The following is a 21,875-nucleotide window of genomic DNA, read 5'->3' as shown; positions in this document are numbered from 1 at the left end:
TATAGCGAGTACCTAACTCTTCCACCTCAATCTTTTTTCTCTGGAGGGAACATGTCCATTTTCAGTGGACCACTAGAGGGCATCATAACCTCAAGGCTCTGTTGAATCCACTTACTTCCCCAGAGTCCTCATTTATGCTAAAGTAAAGGTAAAAGCAAGTGTTTGGACTATTACAATATTTTATATTTATGGTCAGTAGGATGTGACAGACCATGTATGGTTGTCTTGTGAGTCCTGTGTATGTGATGTCATTGAGATGCGCAAGCACGTGAAGTAAAGTGGAAGCACTGAGAAGCATGCGGTTGTGAGATTCTTTATTAAAAGATATTAACAATAAGAGGTAAATTACTTAATAAAAGTTAAAGACTGAGTTAAGTTTGCTATCGAGACAGCAACTAAGGAGTGCCGATCATGGAGGGTGCTTTGGACTGAAACCGCCAGCGAATTTTGAGTGGAATGCAGTGTGCATACCCAAAGCTTGGAAATCATGGGAAGAGAAGTATTCCTCCTTGTACATGGATTTATCGCTTGCAGATGCGGACAACAAGAGCAAGGTAAAAGTGTTCCAGTATCTAATCGGAGAAATGGGCAGAGAACTGATAGGTGTCCATCTGGCGTGGGGTGGGCGGAGCAGAGCGAGCGTTTTCAATTCATTCCTATGGAAGTCGAGCTTCACGCTCGCGAGGTGCATTGTGGGATTGTGAAGCTCGACTTCCATAGGAATTAAATGAAAACGCTTGCTCTGTTCCACCCCTGCCCTGCGCCAGTGGACACCTACCGTAAGCAAGACGCTGAGTGCTGGTCTGCCGGCCGACGGCGAACTGACATTGGAATGGCTGTTAACTTCATTCAGAAACCACTGCAATCCGGCAGCGAATGAAACCGCAGATAGGTACAGATTTTTCTCCAGAAATCAGAACTCAGCTGAAACGATTGATAAATATGTTACTGATTTGAAAGTGCTGGCAGACACGGATAGAGACTCTTTGATTAGAGACAGAATAGTATGCGGCTTACTGAGAGAACGCTTGTTAAGAGAGACGGACCTGACGCTTGAGAGATGTGTAAGGATATGCAGAACATCAGAACTGTCAAAAGAAAATATGATGACCACTGAAGGACAGAAAGCTAAAGAAGTACATGCAGTTCAGAGAGTTAGACAGTCCCAGAGTGAAAAGAGCACCCTGAAACCCACAGGGAAATGCAGAATAAAAATAAGAAACCCCAGAAACAGAAAACTCTACCGGCTGGAATTCATTGTAGTGGATGAAAAGCTCATCAGTACCACTTCTAGGAAACAAGGCGGTGCAAGCAATGGATCTGGTAAGAATTCAGCATGAAAATATACTTGAGATTGATGATATTGTCAGCACAGAGACAAGCAGAGAAAATGAACCGTGGGAGACATACAACAAGAGTATGCTGATGTATTTGAAGGAGACGGATGCTTGGAAGGCAAATATAACCTTGAAGTGGATCCTGAATGAAAAAAACTTTTGGTTCAGACTGAGTAATTGAATGACCACAGAATGTCCGGTTACAACATTACGTCTCACGCCAGGGGTACTTGTAGATGATTTATTGTGCAAATTTCACGTAGTTGTGTGTGTGGTTCTGTAAACAAACAATTTACAAAAAATAAATAAACAATTGTACAATCACAGATTTAAATGTCTAGCTCTATAAACAGTACTTGAATACTGGCTATAAGTATAATCAGCATGGTAAAGGGCATTAGAGAACTAGACACAAAGCAAATAATATAAATACACACAAATACAAACTCTATATAGATGATCATAATACTGTACTGAAATATTGTCCTTCTCCGACATCCATTTCTGTCTGATTTGATGACTAGGTAGGTAGTTACAGATGAATCGCCTCCAAAAGTGAACAGCTAGCAGCTGACTATGTCTCCATCTCCGTCTGTTCAGGAGTTTGTAATATTTGATATGTCACTTGTGGAAGTGATGCTTCTCGCCGCCCCATTAACAGGATGGGTGTCACTGGATCTGGGTCGGGTATGTCTGAAGATGTGTAGCCGATGGGCTTGGCATTCAGTATACCCTCTATTTCAATGAGAACAGTCTGCAATACTTCTTCAGTGACTGTTTGTGCTTCGAGGGTTACTTGCAGGGATCAAATTTCTCACTCCCAGCATCCACCGAAATGTGGCGTGTTGGGTGGGTTGAACACAAACCCAATCTGTTGGCTTGCAAATTGAGCCTGGAGCTCGGGCTGAAGAGCTGCAAGGCATCCCAAAGTTCTTTTTCCCCAACTTTGAAATTCATTCCTTGATCTGAAGGGATGTCAAAGGCTTTGCCTCGCCAAGCAAGGAAACGACGAGGGGCCATATGGAATGAATCACTGTCCAGACTCGCAAGGAGATCAATATGCACTGCACGGGTGGTCATACACTTGAAAATGATCCAACGTTTCTCATTTTTATACCCAGTATTTCCACCTGAGTTCTGAAAACACCCTCTCTGGTCCAGGGTGATGCAGACGATCATCATAGTCTTTAATGATTAGCTTGCTGAGCAGGTGATGTGGGTTGAGGACAATGGGGTGGATGTTATCTTCATCTAGTGGACTGATCTGTCTGAGATGACCACCAACATGAATGAGATTGGCAGTGGTGGGAAGAGTACTGAAAAATCATACTCAAGTAAAAGTACTATTACTTACCAAAAAATTTAATGTGAGTAGAGTAAGAGTACCTGTCCTAAATACCACTCAAAGTATGAGTAAAAAGTAGCCCTTTTAAAAGTACTTGAGTAGTGAGTAGTGAGTATTATGCTGTGACTGTTATTCCACCTTATACCCTGTGAATTAAAAATGTAGCTTTATATCTGTGTCGTTCTCTTCTATGGACGTTTCTCAGTAAAAAATAAAAAACAATTACTCAAAGAGTTTTATTTTTGACTGCTAGGACTGAAAATCCAGGCATGTAATATTTGAAAAAGCAGCCAATAATCAAGTAACGTTTATGACCTCTGTAGAGGTCTTCTTGCAGGTTGATAAAAAAAAAAATGTTGCAAAGCATTGTACATTAACAATTTAACTTAAAAAGATTAAGTTAACATGCATTAACCGACAAGTCTCTTAACATGAATGCAGACTTGCAGAGATTTTAATGTAGGGGCCGACAACAATCCTAAATTTTGAATTTGTTGTTCAGTTCTACAATGAGCTGATTCTCAAAATTTGCAGTGTCCAGTCTTGCTCGTTTAGGTGTAAACAGCTGCCCAGCACAACTAAAAAGGCGCTCGCATGCTGCAGAGGTAGGCATGGGTGTGTTCAGTTTGAGGCTTAGCTTTTTCACCAAAGAAGCAGTCCCATCTCTTCTGAGGCACAAGCCAAGTATCCATCCAATTCAGATGCAGTTGGGGATGGAAGTCATCCTCGTCAGAGGCATCATGCTGTGAGTCGTTTTGCTGGGTGCACTTAATGGCGTCAAGATGATGCAGGATGTAATCCATCCCTACCATATACACAAAATAGAAACATTAATAATAATAATTGCGGATAATGCTGATAGACAAATTACAGCATGTTTACTAGTGTGTTATGGAGTATTGGGGTTGTCATGGTTATTTTAGAAATGAAATAAAGCTGTTTACTTGCTACATAAGCATTGCATTTACTACCCTATAACCCCTCAATACCCTTGTCTTTTCGAAAATAGTTTCATAGGCTGACTGTGCTACAGTAGGCAAGTAAATAAATATCGAACCAATAGCTTAACGCCACATAAACCCATAAAGTAGTGGAACAGTTACAAGTGGGATAAGCGAAATGTATCCATGACTCCTGACATTAAAAAACGAAATAACAAAATTCTGCATGTTCTCAATCTTGAACAAAACTGGCATAAAATATCAGTTTCATCAGATAATCTGTATTCATGAACAAAATAGAAATATCTTACCTGCTTTTATGACGTGGGCCTTGTCAGTCCATGATGTTTATTTTTTGGAAGAAGAATTGAAGCACTGATGAGTTCCAGATCTTCCATAAACTCCCCAAAGACCTTTTGTAAACCCTTCTGCAGAGCATGGATAAGGGGAAGACATACCTTGATTGAAGCCTCCATCTTTTTGAGCTTGGAGTCAAGAAGGTAGATGGTGGGAAGCAGCCACCCCATCTGAGTGTTTGTTTTGGACTGAAAGATGTTCAAGGCCATGGAAATAGGCTTCATCACAGTGCAGTATTCAGAGAGGTAAGAAACTTCAGCAGGATTTAGCCTATTTAAAAATTAAATGATGACAACAACCAACAACAACGTCAAATCTAAATAAACACCTTAAGTATTCCAATTAGAACACACTGAGATTGAGCAAACAGACTTACATTTTCATTTTGAATGCTGTACATACATTCCGAAGGGATGCTTCTCCCTGCTCCTTTAGGATCCACATTACCCTCTCTGCAGCATTGTACACTGAGTTCCATCTTGTTTGGTTGGGCTGAATGAACTGCAGCTTACATTCTTCTTGGACGATCTCAGCATTGATGGCAGACCGACTGGTTTCATTGTATAATGCCTGGCATTTCGCAAACGTTGAATGGGAAAGCTTCTTATATACCTCACTGCTGTCCTCTGCCTTGGAAGCATCCACAGTAGCCGCCAAATTAAGAAGATGACACGTGCAACGCTGATGCTTGGGTAGATGATACTCCAACCCAGTGTTAATGTTTAAAATGGAACAGGTGTCCTGAACCCCAACTCCTTCTGCATTTTCCTCACTCCCCAGTGTCACTGCCTCAGCAGAGTCGGCACCAATCAACTCTTGCTGATTCTGTTCACCATACACCTTAAATGCTTTGATAAAATTTGATCCACTATCAGTTGCTGTTCTGACTATTTTTTCTGAGATGCCATATTCCAAGTGGATGTCATCCAGGGTTCTTGCGAGCACATCAAATCTATGTGATCCTTTCAAAAGTCTAAAGGCAATGGAAGCAGACCTTCTTTCCAGTGTATATTCATCAATCCAGTGTGCGGTTACACTGATGTAACTCCATTGTCGTGCTGTCCAACAATCAGCAGTGGTACCTATAGCTGACTTTTGCCATCTCAGCAATGATGTTCTTCTTAACCTTTGTGGCTGCTTCCTCAATTCTCAGCTTCACAGTTGGTCTGGACATAACTGTACAGCTAGGTTGCATTGTATGGATTAGATTTTTAAATGTTGGAAGTTCAACTACGGTAAAGGGCTGAAGGCTTTCGTAGACAAATTCAACTACAAGCCTGTCAATTGTGGACTGAGTAACCTGCCTGCACAACATGGAATAGTCTTTAATCTTCATCTGTTTTACATCTGAATCATTCTGTTCTTCTGAGTTCTTTCTTTTCAAGACACATTCATTGTATTGCTTTATTTTTTATGGATGTTTTCTCTGTAAAAAGAATACACTTCAGAATTAAGTAACTCACATCTTACACCACTAATAAACTTTTGCTAGCATCATTTTTTTTTTTTAAATAAACATTTATATATAAAACTGATGTTTTATGAACGTTATTTGCCATTCATAAACTACAATTTTAAATCACCATGCAAGAACACATTACATTAACATATACATCTATAATTAAGCTGACAAAAAGTAGGTTAATGCGTTTACATGTTGAGCGAAATATGTGTAAGGGGCAAAAATCTAACGATAGGTTAATGCTTAATGCACTTTGAACCCTGTTATCAAACTAAGGGTGTCCAGCAGCTGGTGCCTCGAGTTCGTGCAGCACTGACAAAATACATTCAAATTGCGCATGTATTAGAAAAAGTAACATTCTGCAGTGCATTTAGTAACTGTTTAAAGGCCATTTTGCGATTTCAGTCATTACACATACACAATAACCAGCAACAACCCCACTCCCTCTTCTCATCAATGACGATGACTGACGAGATACAGTCTTAAGCAGTCATTGCTTGTGATGATTTTTGCATCCTCTCTGACACTTCCATACTGCTGCATTAATAAAGCGACCGTGCCTCTCACTCTAAGCTGGTTGCTAATCACTAATTGTTTTTGGCTGAATAATTTCAGTTGCCTGAAACATTCGGTGCATCCCTAATTCACATTGGCTCATAAAACCTCTAACACACTTTTATTTATGCCCCCCACACTATTTGTGACGTTTATTATACCATTTAACATAAATATTTAAGATATGATACTTAGCAGATTAGCAGAAACTTACCTCGATGTGCTTTTTTAAATTAGAGGAAAAACTCTTGAATGCTGATATTTTAACTGGTCTGGGCAAGCAAAGTAGGCATGACATAATGACACAATTGCCCTTCTTTGCCTTCACTGTAAAAAGCTCCTTCAGGTACGGCCAAGGATACTGAAGTGCTGTATTTGAGCTATTGCATGTTGAAGCATCCACCACACTTCCTTCCTCCTCCTCTTCCATGATTAAACTAAATTGGCATGTTTTGAAGTCTGTCTGCTGCAAGTTTTCTATGTGCGATTTGATTGGACGGGAATCACTGGACTGATTATTCTCCTTAGCCAATCATCATTGACAGGAAAATAATAAACATATAATGTAGCGACTGCAGGTTGAGGGAAAATAGTGCAGTAAAAGTACTGATACAGCATTAAAAATGTACTCAAGTACAAGTAAAAGTACACTGTTTTTAAACTACTTAATAAAGTACAATTCCTGAGAAAAACTACTCAATTACAGTAACAAGAGTATTTGTAATTTGTTACTTTACACCACTGGAGATTGGAGCTGTTATCCAGTTCAGGGGCTAGACACAGCAGTCGACTATTGCTAGGCAGGGGTTTACTAGATTTCAAGTGCAACATATTGTCAGGGAATGATTCTGTCTGGATGTGAAAGAGGGCTGTGACCTCAGCTTCTTTATAGTCTTCTACATTGGCACTCGAGGGTGATCTCTCGTTTGAGTATTGTATGAGGGCCTTTAAGTAGTCTGAGAAGGTGCGAAATGAGGATGAGGATCTGGTAATGACATAGCAGAAGTTACCAGTCGACAGAAGGTTGACCTTTTCAACTCACTGTCTTGGGTTATGTGGGATAATGGTGGCATCTCTGGCCAGTTGGCTGGTGTCTGTGTAAGGAAAGCTGGGCCTTGGTTCCATTTGCTGTCTTTGATGAGATCAGAGGAGACTTTCCTCTTGTAATGGTATCCACTGGGTTGTTGCTTGACTGTACATAGCGCCAGGTATCAGATTTAGTTAAGTGCTGGATTTCTACTACTCTGGTCCCCACAAAAACCTTAAGCCGCAAGAATCTGATAAAATCCAAGGCAGAATTGTAGTGGAGTCAGACCACAGAGTGATGCTACTGAGTGGTAATGTTAGCTCTGCTTTCAGGATTTTTGCCAGCTGTGCCCCTGTGAGGGCTACACACAGCTCAAGACGAGGAATGCTCTGTTTTTTGGGGGGTGACACAGGACCTAGCTGTTACAAAGGCCACCTCTACTTTACCTTGAGAGCTCTCTATTCTTAAGTAAGCCACAGAGCCATAGGCCTTCTCTGAGGCATCACAAAAGATGTGAAGCTGCCTAATACTAGTAGAGCAGTCCAGTTCCTTGCTGCAATAACATCTGGGCAAAGTGATGTGCTGCAGGTCTTCCAACTCGCTCTCCCAGTTTCCAAGTGGCTAATAGGTCCTCAGGTAGATGTGGGTTATCCCACTCTCTCATTTTGTCCCACAACTTTTGTACTATCACTTTAGCTCAAGTGGTGAATGGTACAATGTAGCCAAGAGGATCATATTGTAGGAGAGAGTGTCTGACTGGCATTTCCAATGAAGGCCAAGAGTTGATTCCTGGGCATTTTGGTGATCTTCACAGAGCCAGAAAATGCTTTTCTGAGACTAAATATTTCGGCTGGCAGATGGCTGATAATTACTAACCCACTGACGTAGCTCAAAGCCACCATATGCTAGGAGGCTGCAGAGTTTGTCGACTAGATTCTTGGCCGTGTTAGGAAAAGCAAAGCTCTGAAGGCAATTGTCAACATAGAATGACTTCTCCACAGAAACCCGTGTGTCCTCTCCAGGCTGGCTGTGATCTAGAACGTGCTTCTCTGAAGCAAACAAAGCACAACATGGACTACAAGTGGTCCCGAAAGGCAGCACCTGCCATTCATAGACATCAGGGATTCTGTCTTTGCATGTCTCTCCAGATGTATCTCAGCAGTGGTTTATCCTTTGGCAAGAGGCGTACCTGTTGGAACATGCCACGGATGTCACTATGATGGCAATAGAGTTCTCCTGGAAGCGCAGATGGACTGCCAGGAGGGACGGACCAAGTGTTTGACCAGGCAATAGGAGCTCATTCAGATTGTGCCCTTGGTATGAAAATGAACAGTTAAAGACCACCCTGTTCTTCCCATTATGCTGCACCATGAGGTGCAGGATGTACCAGGCTTCTTTTGATCTGTCCACCTGCTCCTGACTAAGTTTGACAACATACCCAGTGTGCACTAGCTTGGTCAGCTCCTCTTTGTATGCTGCAGCCAGATCAGAGTCCTTTTCAAGCAGTTTCTCGATTCCTCTTAACTGGGGTAAGATAGCTTCCTTAGGTGCATAGAGACGGGGCATGTTCTTGACACATAGCAGAGGAGTAGCATATCGTTTGACACCATCAATATCCACTCTCACAGTGTTTTCTTGCAGAAGCTGAATGGACTCTTTGTCTTGGTGTGACTTGGTGATTACCTTTTCACTCTGGTAGGGTAGAACATCCATTTGCCACAGCCTCTCCTCGTTAACATAAAGGTCATTGACGGTCCGCAGCGAGGTGAAGAAGCATTGATCAGGGGAAAGATGACTGCTCAATTCTTGAGTTGGACCCTGCATTGTCCATCCCAGACGTGTTCTTACTGCAGCCAGACCACCAGGGGGCCCCAGTCTGACTGGCTGTATAGGTGTGACAAGGTGGTGGCAATAGGATGGGGAAGCACAGGATGTACATTGTTTAGCTGTTATAGTGGAAAAACCCGGCAAGATGCTTGCACTTTCTTTGCAGGGCACTGACTGGTGAGTATGTTCTGCCCCGTGAATGACCTGGGTATCTTGTTTCACTGTGTGAAGCACAGGGCCCTTGGGCTCCCCTCCCCTTCAATTTTTCAACTGCATCATGCAGAATGATGGCCCGCTCTGATCCATCGTCCAACACAGCATAAGCTTCCATCGGCCTGTTACCATTCTTGATTAGAACCTTGATCACTTTGAGCAGCACTTAGGTTCTCTTCTCACCTCTCTGAAGCGTGCTGAGTAGTCTTGTTTTGAGTGACAAGCATACTGGCTACTGTCTTCTTGTACCTGAAGCTCATATTCCAGCCAATCCGCAAAGTCCATCAGTGTGGGAATAGCAACTTGCAGTGGGTGGGTGTATCTTTTAAAACTAGATCTGAGATCATGTGGCACTTTACTCAAGAGTCAAGATACATGTGATCCACATTCCAGCTGTACACTACCTTTGTGGCCCAGCTGCTGCAACATACTGCAGCCCAAACATCCTGAAGGCATTGCCGCTACATATGTTAGCACCATCCATCAGCGCAGCGATTCTTTGCAGGGCTAATTGGTGAGGTTGACCATACATTTTATTCAGAGCTCTCATAGTGTTTGTGAAGGGAAACCTTGAATTGCTATAAGAGACCTAGTTCTTCAGTGTGATTCCTCCGAGACAGGCCTGGGTGCAGCACTTCTAAAGACAGGACAACCAGTTGCTTTTTGCAGCAGAGCGCTTACACCCACAGAAAAGGGGTATGCACAAATAGAAAAAGAATACCTAGTAATCCTGTTTGGGATGGAAAAATTCCACCAGTACACCTATGGCAGGAACGTTGAAGTCCATTCTGACCACAAACCCCTTGTAACTATCACAAGAAAGCCATTTCTTGATGCACCTAATACCAAGTTTACACTACAGGACTTTAAACGTCGGCAGATTGCTGTGCTGTTCAGACTACGTGACTTTCTGTGGTTACACACTACATGAGCTGATGACAACTGTCACCCAATGACTTTATTTGAAAATGGACATTGGGAAGAAATTAGATTACATTTTGAATTAAATTTAATTCAAATTAAAATAATATTATATTAAAAGTTTAAAATATTCTGGCTGACCTCCCAGAGTTAAGGCGACTGTTATTTTAGAACGTTTCCCTTTATTGTTTCTATGACGACACGCCATGTAAATGTATTGCTTTTCTCACCATGTCATCAACTATCTGATATTCCGATTCTTAAATATGTGCAAGTGAGTGTTTTGTCGTTTAAAATTTTAATGACCTTGATCTTAATATAAGTGAATTCATTAATTTGTCCCAAAATACATGTGGCCAGTGAAGTTGGAGAACAATAGAGTGAGTGAGCTTTATAGTTTCTTACACAATGTGTATCTGATATGAATAAACATCGGCAAATAATATTTGAATGGGCTATTATTGCTGCTTCTATGGACATCAGTGTATATTTCATTGGCTGTTGCATCGTGACACGTGATACGACAGGATGTCGAGTCGGCCGACAGCTCCGGATATTTAGCATGCTAGATATTTGTCTGGCGTCAGCGAGGTGTTGGCAATGCATCAGCAAGTATCAGTGGTTCTATCATTCAGTAGTTCACACATACAGATTGGCGAGCGCCGATCACTCGCTGATTTCCCCCCGATCACAGCCCGACCTGTCGGCGAGCTTGTTAACTGGCAAATCGGGCTTAAAATACTGTAGTGTAAACTTGGCATAAGAGATTGCAGAGAATGCTTTTGAGACTCCAGCGGTATGACATTAATGTTGTCTATGTTCCAGGTCAACTAATGCACTTAGCAGACACCCTCAGCAGAGCGTAGGCTACTTACTGGAGTGTGCTGCAGAAGGCTCTGTAGAGACATAAATAGAGAGAATTAACACGCTGCAGTACATGGCCATATCAGAAGGAAGTCTACAAAAGATACAGGCAGAAATGGCTAAGGATGGAACATTTCAGATGTTACAGCAAGTGATAGTCCAGGGATGGCCAGAGGAGAAAACTTAGCTGAAAGAAGAGGTGAGACAAATCCTTTCTGTGAGAGAAGAGCTGTAATACCAGCAAAGCTGAGAACAGAAATCATGGAGAGAATTCATGCATCAGGCATTTAAAGTTGCTTACGCAGAGCAAGAGACTGTGTATACTGGCCTGGGATGAGTGTGGCTATCAGAGCATACATAGAAAACTGTGCGGTTTGCAGAGCGGTGGATGCACGACAGCAGAAAGAGACCATGTGCCCACATGACATCCCAATGAGGCCATGGGCAAAAGTGGGAACAGATTTGATTTCATTTAACAACAGAGCTTATGCTCATTACCACTGACTATCTTTCCAACTTCTGGGAAGTAGACTATCTCACAGACACCAGCTCAAGCACAGTGATACACAAGTTGAAGGCCCATTTTGCACATCATGGGATCCCAGACACAGTGATCTCTGATAATGGGCCACAGTACAGTTCACAAGAATTCAGACAGTTCAGTGCGGCATGGGAATTCAGGCACATAACATCATCTCCAGCATATCCGCAGAGCAACAGCAAAGCGGAGTCTGCAGTAAGGACAGCCAAACAGCTGATGGAAAAGGCAGGGAGAGCAAAGACTGACACATATCTCGCTATTCTAGAACACCGGAACACACCATCTCAGGGATTCAATGCCAGTCCTGCACAAAGACTCATGAGCAGAAGAACCAGAACATTAATTCCCACACATGACAGCCTCCTGCAGCCGGTTGTTGTACACACAGAACATGCAGTCAAAGACAACCAACGCAAACAGGCTTTCTACTACAACAGAGGAGCAAAAGATCTTAAACCTCTTCAGGAAGGAGAACAAGTAAGAGTTCAGCTGTACACGAAACACAGAACTCACTGGACACCAGCAAAAGTGATAAGAATGGCCAATAACAGATCATAGAAATCGAAAACATCTCAGGATTGTGCCTGGAGAACTAGAGAGAGCAGACACACAAAACACAAGTGTCAAGATTGAACAGACCAATCAGAAGATTCATCTGGATGAGTTACAGGACCAGACACATACACAACGTGCACGCACACATTCAGATAACAGCAACAATGTTGTGACAACCTGAAATGGCAGAGTAGTCAAGAAACCATCTCAGTTGAAAGATTTTGTTTAAATTGTTCAACACTTTAGATCTACTGTGAGTATACAGTGGCATGTTGTTGTTCACAAGTTTATTGCATACAGTGACCATAGGGCAGTTTAAAAAAAAAAAAAAAAGAGGATGTTATATTTATAGCCAGCAGGATGTGACAGACCATGTATGGTTGACTTGTGAGTCCTGTGTATGTGATGTCATTGAGATGTGGAAGCACTGAGAAGCATGCGGTTGTGAGATTCTTTATTGAAAGTGATTAACAATAAGAACCAAACATCTAACATGGACAACCTATTTTCAACCCTTTCCTCAATCCAGCTTGCATGGTGTATCATGGGTAGAGTTTTTGGAAAGCCATTTATTGCCTGAATGTTCAGGTTGTGGTTTAAAGGGTTGTTTAATACAGTCCAAAAATCAGAGTGAAGACCCAAGCCATTTTGTCCTGTTAATTTCCAAAGGCTGCTGAACAAAATACGTACCAGGAGCTAAATAGTGACAGCAAGTTATATCTGAATTAAAGACTTTAGAAGCTAACATTTCAAAGTGAAAATGTTCCCCAAATTAAAACCTGGATAAACATGTTATTTATAGGACATGCAGGATATGAAATGGTGAGGAAAAAAAAAAAAAAAAAAAAAAAAAAAAAAAAAAGTCCAAATTTAGGCCCCACACCAGGGACTACAGATACTACAATCATATTCAGCACCATTACATTGATTCTTTTAGTGAACAGGTGCTTCCAGCTTCTGCATTGTGCCATGTGTCAATTTAGATCCAATTTTACCATGTATGTGAACAAATTGATTGTACAGTAACATTTATACTACACAACTTTGTAGCATTCTTGAGTGAGAAGGACGACCTGCTAACAAGGCTGGGTGTTGAACCAACAATTTGTGATAGGATTACAAAGTTTAAAGGCTTGTGTAAAAGCTTGAGTGGACAAAATTACCTATAAATATAGGGCTCTCTCTATATATATATACCCATCTGTTTTATATATATATATATATATATATGTCTTTTAATAGAAAAGTATAACCAGTGAACTTCTAACAGCAGTATACAGCCATACACAATAGAAAAAAAAAGGAACAAAGACAAGCATCTGGCATAATCCAACCACTCATTTATTCCTGTTTGTTACAGTAAATATTTGATCAAATTAGATGTAGAAAATTATGGATCTTGTGGATGTTAGGGCATGAAGGGATATTTTCTACCAGGAGGAACAAAAGGCTTGAAGGATTGACGCCCATAGAACCGTGGGTACATTGGAGGATAACCTGCAAACTGCTCAAACTGAGCAGCGGTGGTTGTGGAAGGTGCCGTTGTTGCTTCAACTGGGCTCTTGGAGTGGTATATATAGGGAGGAAACATCTGGTACCTGGGCCATTTTGCTGCAGAACCACTAGAATACAAGTAAGGATCAAACATTGACATGGGATACATGTGAGGGAACACATGTTGGTTAGGGTCTTGAAGAGGAGGAAAAGTCGTAGGCGGCACAGTGGGAGGTACAGGGTAACGATGAGAATGTGGACGATACCACCAGGGTTTTCCAAACGGGGGAGGGTAAAACATTTGACGACTGTCCAATGGGTCCTGGACAGGAGCAATGGTTGTTGGGGCCGGCATTGGAGTCAAGGGACAAGAAAGAGTCACTTCCCGGTCACCATACATCAGAGGGAGCTGCATTTCAGCATCCTGAGGAAGACATGAAATGTCAACTACCATACATGTAAAATCAGACAAGTGCACTCAATTATTTTCACCTTCACTTCCAAGACAGCTTCCTATGAATGGTGCAGTGATAACCAGTGAACCATCAACAGTCTCCAGTGAGAATGAAGCATTTGGGAGGTGTTAAAAGCAAAGGCTGCCATGATCCATCAACTACAAGAAAGAAAAACAAAAAGCTCAAACACCTCTCAACTTAGATAAAATGCAAACTACTAAGTGACTTACCTTTAACTTTAACATCATCTACTCTGACGCCAAGTGAGATAGTCATGTAAGAGGGAAAGCAGGACACTGTAGGGATGAGATTACTTGCAGGGCAAGACATTTGCACGGGAGCTCCCATTACAAGCAGTGGCAGAACATAACTTCCGTCCTGTTAGGAGATATAGGAAGAGAAAGAACTCCAAATCATTCAAGGCTCACTCTTCACATGGTCAAGAGCAGAGCTACAGTGCACTTATCTTTAGCATGCACACTAACCTGTAGTCGGACATGACAGCCCTGGTATGGGGCAACAAGAGAAACATCTCTGCGTGCCCGCTTCAGCGAGAAACCACAGCTGGCTGGCATCTCAGACAGAGGCACTATTGACTGATCTCCTGGTGGAGGAAGAGTTAATTCATGAATTAAATAAATTATAATCCCACACTCACAAGCCCAAAACATCTTACCTCGATCAACCAGAAAGTGTGGAGTTCTTATTGCCCCTGGAATGCGCAAGGTCATTGAATCACTTCCACATTGCACAGAAGGACCCAAACGATGCAGCCTTAGCTTCAGCAAGGTGGAACCGCTCTTAATATAGAATAAAAAGCACATTAAGAAATAAAACCCCAAACATGTTAAGTTATAGCCCCATATTAAAAAGACCCATTTTAAGTTTAGTTAACTTCTTTTGACCAATATTAAATCGAACTGTTCTGCTGATTTGAGTTCAGATGTTCCCTTTTCTTTGTCAGATACTGTACCTTGAGCACCTATTAAAAGTTTGCCCAAATGGATTGCGTTATCAGAGACTGCTCCATAAACCCCAGGACCAGCCTTTAAAGATGAAATCAGTGTCATCACAACCATTGTGAAAAGCAAGATGCCCTTTGGCCAAGGCATGGTGAGTTTACTGTACTACCAAAGCAAACACCAAAAAAAAAACACATTTAATGAAAGCTCCTTGACTATAAAGATTAACAAGTGTATTGAGACAAACTATGCTATTTGTACTCACTTTTGAATCACTCGCTGATGCTGGTTGGCCAATCAAATCTATTCCTCAATCAGCTCATTGTTTTCACCTGTGCCTCATTAAGCTGAGAGTTAACACAAGGGCTGAATTTGGAACAGTATATGAGCATACTAGGCTGCGTTCCACTCCAGTTTTAGACACGCACTCGCGAACTTCCCTACACACTTCCCCTCGGGGGAATCCCTGCCGTCATTTTGAAGTGCATTCCACTTCGTGAAGTGGACGAGGGAAGTTTACATGGACAGACCCTTGCTCCCTCGATTTTAACTGAGTCTACTTCACATGTACACTTCAGGCAGCTCCATAACCCACAATGCAACACGATTATGACGTCACCGCATATCGCGTTTAATTTACCCTACCACAAACAATTCTATGATATATTAATAATTTTTTTAAACATTTAAAACACACATATATGCATATAGAATGCTGTATTAAACAAATTTGTAAGGGGAAAAAAATAAATAATAAATCAGCTCCATTGCGGATTCCAAGTGATCAAGGGCTTAGGACGTTCCAGTTCAGCCCATTGCAAAGGTTCCGCCAGAAGTGGGCACTCGTGCAATGTAAGCAATGACGTACATCCGAGTCAACGAGACCGAGGGAAGTTAGCGAGGGAAGAGCATTTAAAAACCGAACTGGAACGCAGGCCATCTCCAGTCAAGCAATGCTAAAATACACAACATTTAGGCCTGGTTTTAGGCCTTAGTTCAATTAGGACATTTAAGAAGCTTTTATAAATGTGCCTTAGAAAAAAAAAAACATTAAGACAATAAAAATGGCACTGACATATTTTAAGATTATGTCACTGCATGTTGCTTTCAGTTAAAACAGCTCAAATATGAAGTTTAGACTGGGACTAGACTTAAACCTTTTTCTGTGAAACCAGAGGTTAGTGTCTTTACTCAATAGTCAGTAAGTTACAACAATCACTTTATTTATTAATATGTAGTTTGTAAAAACAGGATTTAGAGGCAGCACAGTACATACATTTTGGGACACATGAATATACATACACAGTCAAACAGAGAGAGCTTCTAAAAAATGACTATTCATTCCATTAAACTCCATTCAGTAAGAATAAAAGAATAACATTACTTAGTATAGATTATTGTGTCCATTGTCTATTTAAAAATGCATAAATCTGTGGAAAGTGCTAAAGTGCTAAACTTTTTAGTAGTTCAAAGACTAGTGACGTCATCACCACTTGCTATGCTGATGCACTCGTCATCCACAGTGACTCTTGGGATGGCCGTATCTCTCTCCCACACTTTTCTAATGGTCTCTGGAGTCAAGGAAGCCAGGGGCTCAATCATAGACACTTCAGTCTGTTGTACTGCAGTCCCAAGATGATCAGTGGAGTTAGGGCTCGAGCCAGCATCTAAAGCCCAACTATAGGCTTTGTTAGCTGGAGTGGTCGGTGACAAAACATTATCGCATAGTGGTCCACCTGACCCCTCATTTTGGGTCCAGGATGGTGAAGAAGGGGTGAAAATGGTACCTACACCAAGCAAGTGGGCATGATGGAGTGCGCTATCAATGCTGTGATGGAGGTTGATGGGTGAAGGGGGATGAAGGTCAAACTCAATAAGTGAGAGAAAGCACTCATGTTCTTGCCATTCCACACCGCTAGTCCACAGAGGAGATGCATGGTGGTTGTAACTGCTGCTGTACAGGACGCCTTCTCCAATAACTTCCACATTGTCATGCACCGTCATGATTGAGGTCACTGGAGTTGCATGGTTTCGGATCACCGACTGGCAGACATTTGCACGGGACTGCCTGTGACCTTCCCAGTTATTCGGCAACAGTTCAGCCCAGTTCTTATCTGGGCTCCTCCAATGCCCCATTTGTAACCTGTCCAACAGCCTGCTCCAGCATTTTCCCTTCCATCCTCTCTTAGCTGTCTGCTTACTGCCTTGTGGTTTCCAGAACACCCTAGATCCCAGAAGTAGAAGAGATAAACTCCAGGCCAGCTCAAGCAGTCGTGCCTGAGAGTTGCCCGATCCACCAGCCCCACCCAAATCTGCGCCAGTCACCAAGTAACCCATACAGCCAGAGGAAACTATAGATTTGCAGAGCGCAGGACAACACCCCAAGGAGGGCACACAGCAACAGCACACGCCTGATACTGTTTTCTAAGCGTTTGGGGCCACTCCACCTTGGCAGAGAGGACCTGTGGGAGGAGCAGAGTTGCTTTAGACACTGGAAAAAGATTCCTAAACAAAGCAGTAACCCCCAGCAAACAGTAAATGTCTGTAACATTAATGGCAGTGCTGGCAACAAGGTTTTGGATAGCAGGTCAGCCAACAGGAGGGAGATACAGTGCAGTGCTGCCAGTCCTCCAGTCACTGAGAGCCGATGAGGAGATGTTTCTTCCCTCAGAGCAAGAAGTGTCAAGGTGGCTTGGGCCCAGAGCAATAAGGGAACTGGTAAGTTATACAAAGCAGTGAGGGCAGGGCGAGGCAGAATATTTCTGGTACCATACGGGTCAATTATGAGCTGTACAAATCGAAGCAGACCTGTTAGCAGAAGCAGGATGTTAGCAAGAGTGAATGCCTGACAAAAGGGATGGAGCATACTAGCCCCACCGATCACTCCAAAAGTTGCAGCAACCACCACCAGCAGAAACAGTACAGCTGAGCCAAACACATGGAGCTCCCAAGCAAAGCTTAGTGTCCGTTTCAAATCGTCCCACTGTAGTCGGGTCACATTGCCACCGGTGGAGACCATGCATGGGCCTAGTATGCATGTACGTTTGACATTAGGTGGGTCACTCTCTGTTAGTGGTCCAAACAAACTTCCAAACAATTTTGGCCTTTCGTCATCTATTATGGAAATGGAGCATATTTAGAACACTCAACAAGTTGTTTTCACTCTAATAAGAGTGTAAAAGTGTGTACAGTTTTAATAAAAAATGGCAATATTTATGACTACCTTTGTTTTTTGAGTAATCTCTGCTTTTTGCCTGCAAAACAGATGTAGTTGATGATGGTGTAGTAGGCGATGACCCCACAGATAAATCAAATGTAGTATCTTCAAGACTCTCCATACCTAAAATTCATACAAATAATCAATATTTATTTCCTTGATTTGATGACTTTCTTGCTCTGTTTTTTTTTCCAGTACTGACATTGCAGTGGCTATTAAAAAACATCACTATTTAACAGAATAAAGCTATCAGATAAACTGTTAGATAAACAGATAAATACTAACCAGTCTTTAATGGAGGTGTGGCTGCAGGTGGAGGACTGGGGACATAACTTTCCTCTCCCACCATGAGATTCCCTTGGATGGAGCCAGACTGCGTCATAAGTGTGCCATTGTGCCCTGATGTTTCAGGCTTTGTGATGGAGCTTAAAATCTGCGTGAATGCAATGAACTTTGTATCTTGAGAAGTCTTCATGTTTTCTTTGTTGTTCGCCTCTACATTTGTATTAAATGTCTCTAAATACATGACTGGAGAATTTTCAGTAGAGTTTTTCTCTGTTATTGGTTTGATGGTTGTCAACAAAGGTTGGTCTTTGTTCATTCTCTCATTGCTATTTATGTGGGTATGGGTGGATGTAGTCAACTGAACAACCATTGTGGATGTGGCTTCATCAGAGGCACTGTTATTGTTAGCTAAAATGATATCTTCATCATCGATATTCTGGGTAAGTTTTTGTGGAATTGGAGGGGTATGGTGAGCACCTAACTCTTCCACCTCAATATCTTTTTTCTCTGGAATGAACATGTCCATCTCCAGTGGACCACTAGAGGGCATCATAACCTCAAGGCTCTGTTGAAGTCCACTTCCTTCCCCAGAGGCCTCATTTATGCTAAAGTTGTGCCAAAGAGGTAAAAGCAAGTCTTTGGACAACCTATTGTCAACTCTTTCCTCAATCAAAGTTTTCGGAAAGCCATCAATTGCCTGAATGTTCAGGTTGTGGTTTAAGGGTTGTGTTGAGATAGAACCAAGGGAAGTGACAGATTTCTGAAGAAGAGGCAGTCCAAAAATCAGAGTGAAGAGCCAAGCCATTTTGTCCCGTTAATTTCCAAACGCCGTACCAGGAGCTGAATGGTGACCAAATAGGATGGATTAAAAAGCAGCAACACTTACCAAATCAAAACCTGGATAAATATATTGGATATTTATAGGATGTACATACAGGATATGAAAATAGTGAAAAATAATGTAAAGTTGGAAAGTTTGGTCCAAATTTATGTCCCAAACCAGGAATGTACTACAATCATATTTGGTACCATCACTTTTTAATTGTTACTGAACAGGTGCTTCTTAAAGCTTCTGCATTGTGCGGTTTGACAATTTAGATCCAATTTTACAATGTATGTAAAAAAAACTGATTGTACAATAACTTTTAATTTGTTTATACAACATTTCCAAAACAACTTCGTAGCATTCTAGAGTGAACGGTATGACCTACTAAAAAGGGCTAAGAGTTGAAGAACCAGAAATTTGAAAAGGTTTACATAGGTTTAGGTGTGAAGGCTGTTACTGAAATTGACTTATACAAATTACCTATAAAAATATAATGTATCCATCCATTCTGTATACCATGTATATATTGAAATAAAATATTTTATATTAGAAAATATATAGTATAACTGTAATGAACTTATAGTTCCAGTGACTTGAGTGCGCAACAAACAGCAAAGATTTGTTAGAATTGAAACAGAAACTCCAAATATTCCTTATGAGAGCCTTTGAACACTTACCTGAAGTTCTTGAGGTCAGCTGTAAAGTGAATATCACAGATCTTTTGAGTATTTCTCACATGTGAATACTTTGATGTATTAGTGATGCAGTCGTCATTGAATGTCGTCTTCTTAAAACTGCTGCATCTTTCTGCTGATGCTTATAGTACAGCCTACCTGAGTTTCACTGTAATCTTGTTGCCATCTGGTTGATGTCCTGCTGGACTTACGTCTGTGAACAGGGTTCTGATCCCCAATCCTGACAACATAACCTACAAACCTCAGGAGCTTTGAAATGTTAGTGTAAAATTTGAATTAAATATGTCAAGTCAGGGTCATAAAATATATATTTGTAGTCTTCAAAAAATACAGGCACTTTCCTCTTTCAATTTTCTGTATTCTGTTCCTTTCTGGTATCACAGATGTGTAAGGGTAATCTCTTCAATATAAGGGATTTTGGTAAGACCATTAGTTCACTAAACCAGTCTGTTCCTATAAAGCATACTGAAAGCAAACAACAAGAAAAATCCCATCACATCGCTGAAATATTTAGACTGAAATATTATTCTATCACACCTAACTGTTTTACTGATTTGACACAGTAAGTCACCTTGCCAGTTCGACCATGTTAGGCTAACATCCAACACTACTTGGTTCTTGATACAAACCTGCCATGTGGGGCTTAATGTGTTACTCACAGTAGAGACAACATGGTGGATTTAACCAGATCTCATTTGAATATATGTCAAACACTCACGCACAAAACCACATAGAGAAGAGGGATTGTACCTTCTGGCTTTAAAACATGTTTTAAAGTAAAAATAGTTTAAGTACATAATAATTAAAACACATTATTTGACATAATATTGTATTCAAAAATAATATTGAGGTAAAAATAACAATGCTATGAGTATTATATTCTTTATAGGTGTCCAAGAAGGTTCTATGCAAATAAAAACATGAAAATAAAAATAAAATAATTTAAAATGCATTATATTGGTATAAATTATTGGCTTGAGGTCTTTTCATCAGTATACTGGGATAGCTTGAACAGTTTGAGTGATGCTTTCAAAAAATCGAATTATTTATATTTATTAAAATAACTATTCAACTATTATCAGTAGAAAAATTCACAATAATCCCCAAAAGCACTTTGCAAGAATGAGGATAGGGAATTATACCTAATTATGATTTCACTATATTCAAGATAAATAAAATAAATTTTCTGATATATATGTGCTCTATAGATTGCGAAGAGTTATGTTTATCCAAATTATAGGACAGGGTCATTGTGGGGTTAAGAGAGAGACCGTGGGAATTAACTCTTTCTGAACTCATAACAGTTATTTGACATACGACATACAGTATATCTCACCCGGTCCACCTTAAGAGCACAGTCAGGCAGGCTTTTGCAGGGCGATCAGGGGGAGGCCCTCACAGACACATGCTTAGCACTTTAAGGCGGACTGGAGCGAATAAAGCTTCGCTTAAAGGCACAAGCACGCTGAAATGGCATATACTGAATGACTTTTTTACTCGCTCTGATACGCAACGTAATCATAAAGCATAACATCCGTTCAAAATGATTTTGTTGCCTTTAGTTACTTTGCTCTCATTAATAAAAGAAGGTAAGTTACAATGCAATTATAAGCAGTTGGTCCACAAAATGTATGGAAAACGAACACATGGGGGGAAAGCATCTAATTTACCACTGTTTGAAAATACCAAACAGCCTTTATAGTGAGTTTCATAATATTAGTGTAGCCTATAAGTTATACCATGAGCATAGCAACGGACAGCGTACGTAGGTCTGTATGTTTTGTGAAGCAGTTTAACATAAAGTGCCATATAGAGCGAGTGCGCGCACCCGTGCAGGTTGCTGACGGGCTGCACCAGTGTTGCCATGTCCGCTAAATTATGAGCGATCTTGACGGTTTTTATTATTATTATTATTATTATTTTATATAATTATTGTAATCATTATAATTATCAGTCCCTGATTGAGTTTGTGGACTTATTTCCAGAACACAGCAGC

General features: G+C 41.1%; 1 protein-coding gene and 1 long non-coding RNA gene across 2 annotated transcripts; one reads left to right on the top strand and one right to left on the bottom strand.

Moving 5' to 3' along the window:
- The first annotated feature begins 14,930 nt into the window (after window positions 1-14,930).
- Window positions 14,931-18,594, top strand: LOC125257121. The gene is made up of 2 exons (XR_007182245.1): window positions 14,931-15,007; window positions 18,269-18,594. It is a non-coding gene; the product is annotated as an uncharacterized LOC125257121 (long non-coding RNA).
- On the bottom strand, window positions 15,733-20,514 carry LOC125257109 (proline-rich transmembrane protein 4). The gene is made up of 4 exons (XM_048173561.1): window positions 19,862-20,514; window positions 18,359-19,198; window positions 18,080-18,196; window positions 15,733-17,970 (listed from the first exon to the last, which is right to left on the bottom strand). Exons 2-4 carry the CDS (start codon window positions 19,161-19,163, stop codon window positions 17,120-17,122), a joined length of 1,773 nt encoding a protein of 590 aa, XP_048029518.1. The 5' UTR covers window positions 19,164-19,198; window positions 19,862-20,514; the 3' UTR covers window positions 15,733-17,119.
- Between the last annotated feature and the right edge of the window lie 1,361 nt (window positions 20,515-21,875).

Source organism: Megalobrama amblycephala, linkage group LG21 (assembly GCF_018812025.1).
Source record: "Megalobrama amblycephala isolate DHTTF-2021 linkage group LG21, ASM1881202v1, whole genome shotgun sequence".
NCBI lineage: Eukaryota > Metazoa > Chordata > Actinopteri > Cypriniformes > Xenocyprididae > Megalobrama > Megalobrama amblycephala.
The sequence above is the reverse complement of the archived record's forward strand: the minus strand, read 5'-3'. Positions and strand labels throughout refer to the sequence as shown.

What these genes read in the sequence shown, in the direction of transcription:
- LOC125257109 (XM_048173561.1), bottom strand. Translation starts at nt 19,163, where the DNA reads ATGGCTTGGCTCTTCACTCTGATTTTTGGACTGCCTCTTCTTCAGAAA. An exon ending in CACACCTCCATTAAAGACTG is followed by an intron (nt 18,197 to 18,358) that starts GTTAGTATTTAT and finishes TATGAATTTTAG; the next exon opens with GTATGGAGAGTCTTGAAGAT. An exon ending in AGATTACTCAAAAAACAAAG is followed by an intron (nt 17,971 to 18,079) that starts GTAGTCATAAAT and finishes TTTCCATAATAG; the next exon opens with ATGACGAAAGGCCAAAATTG.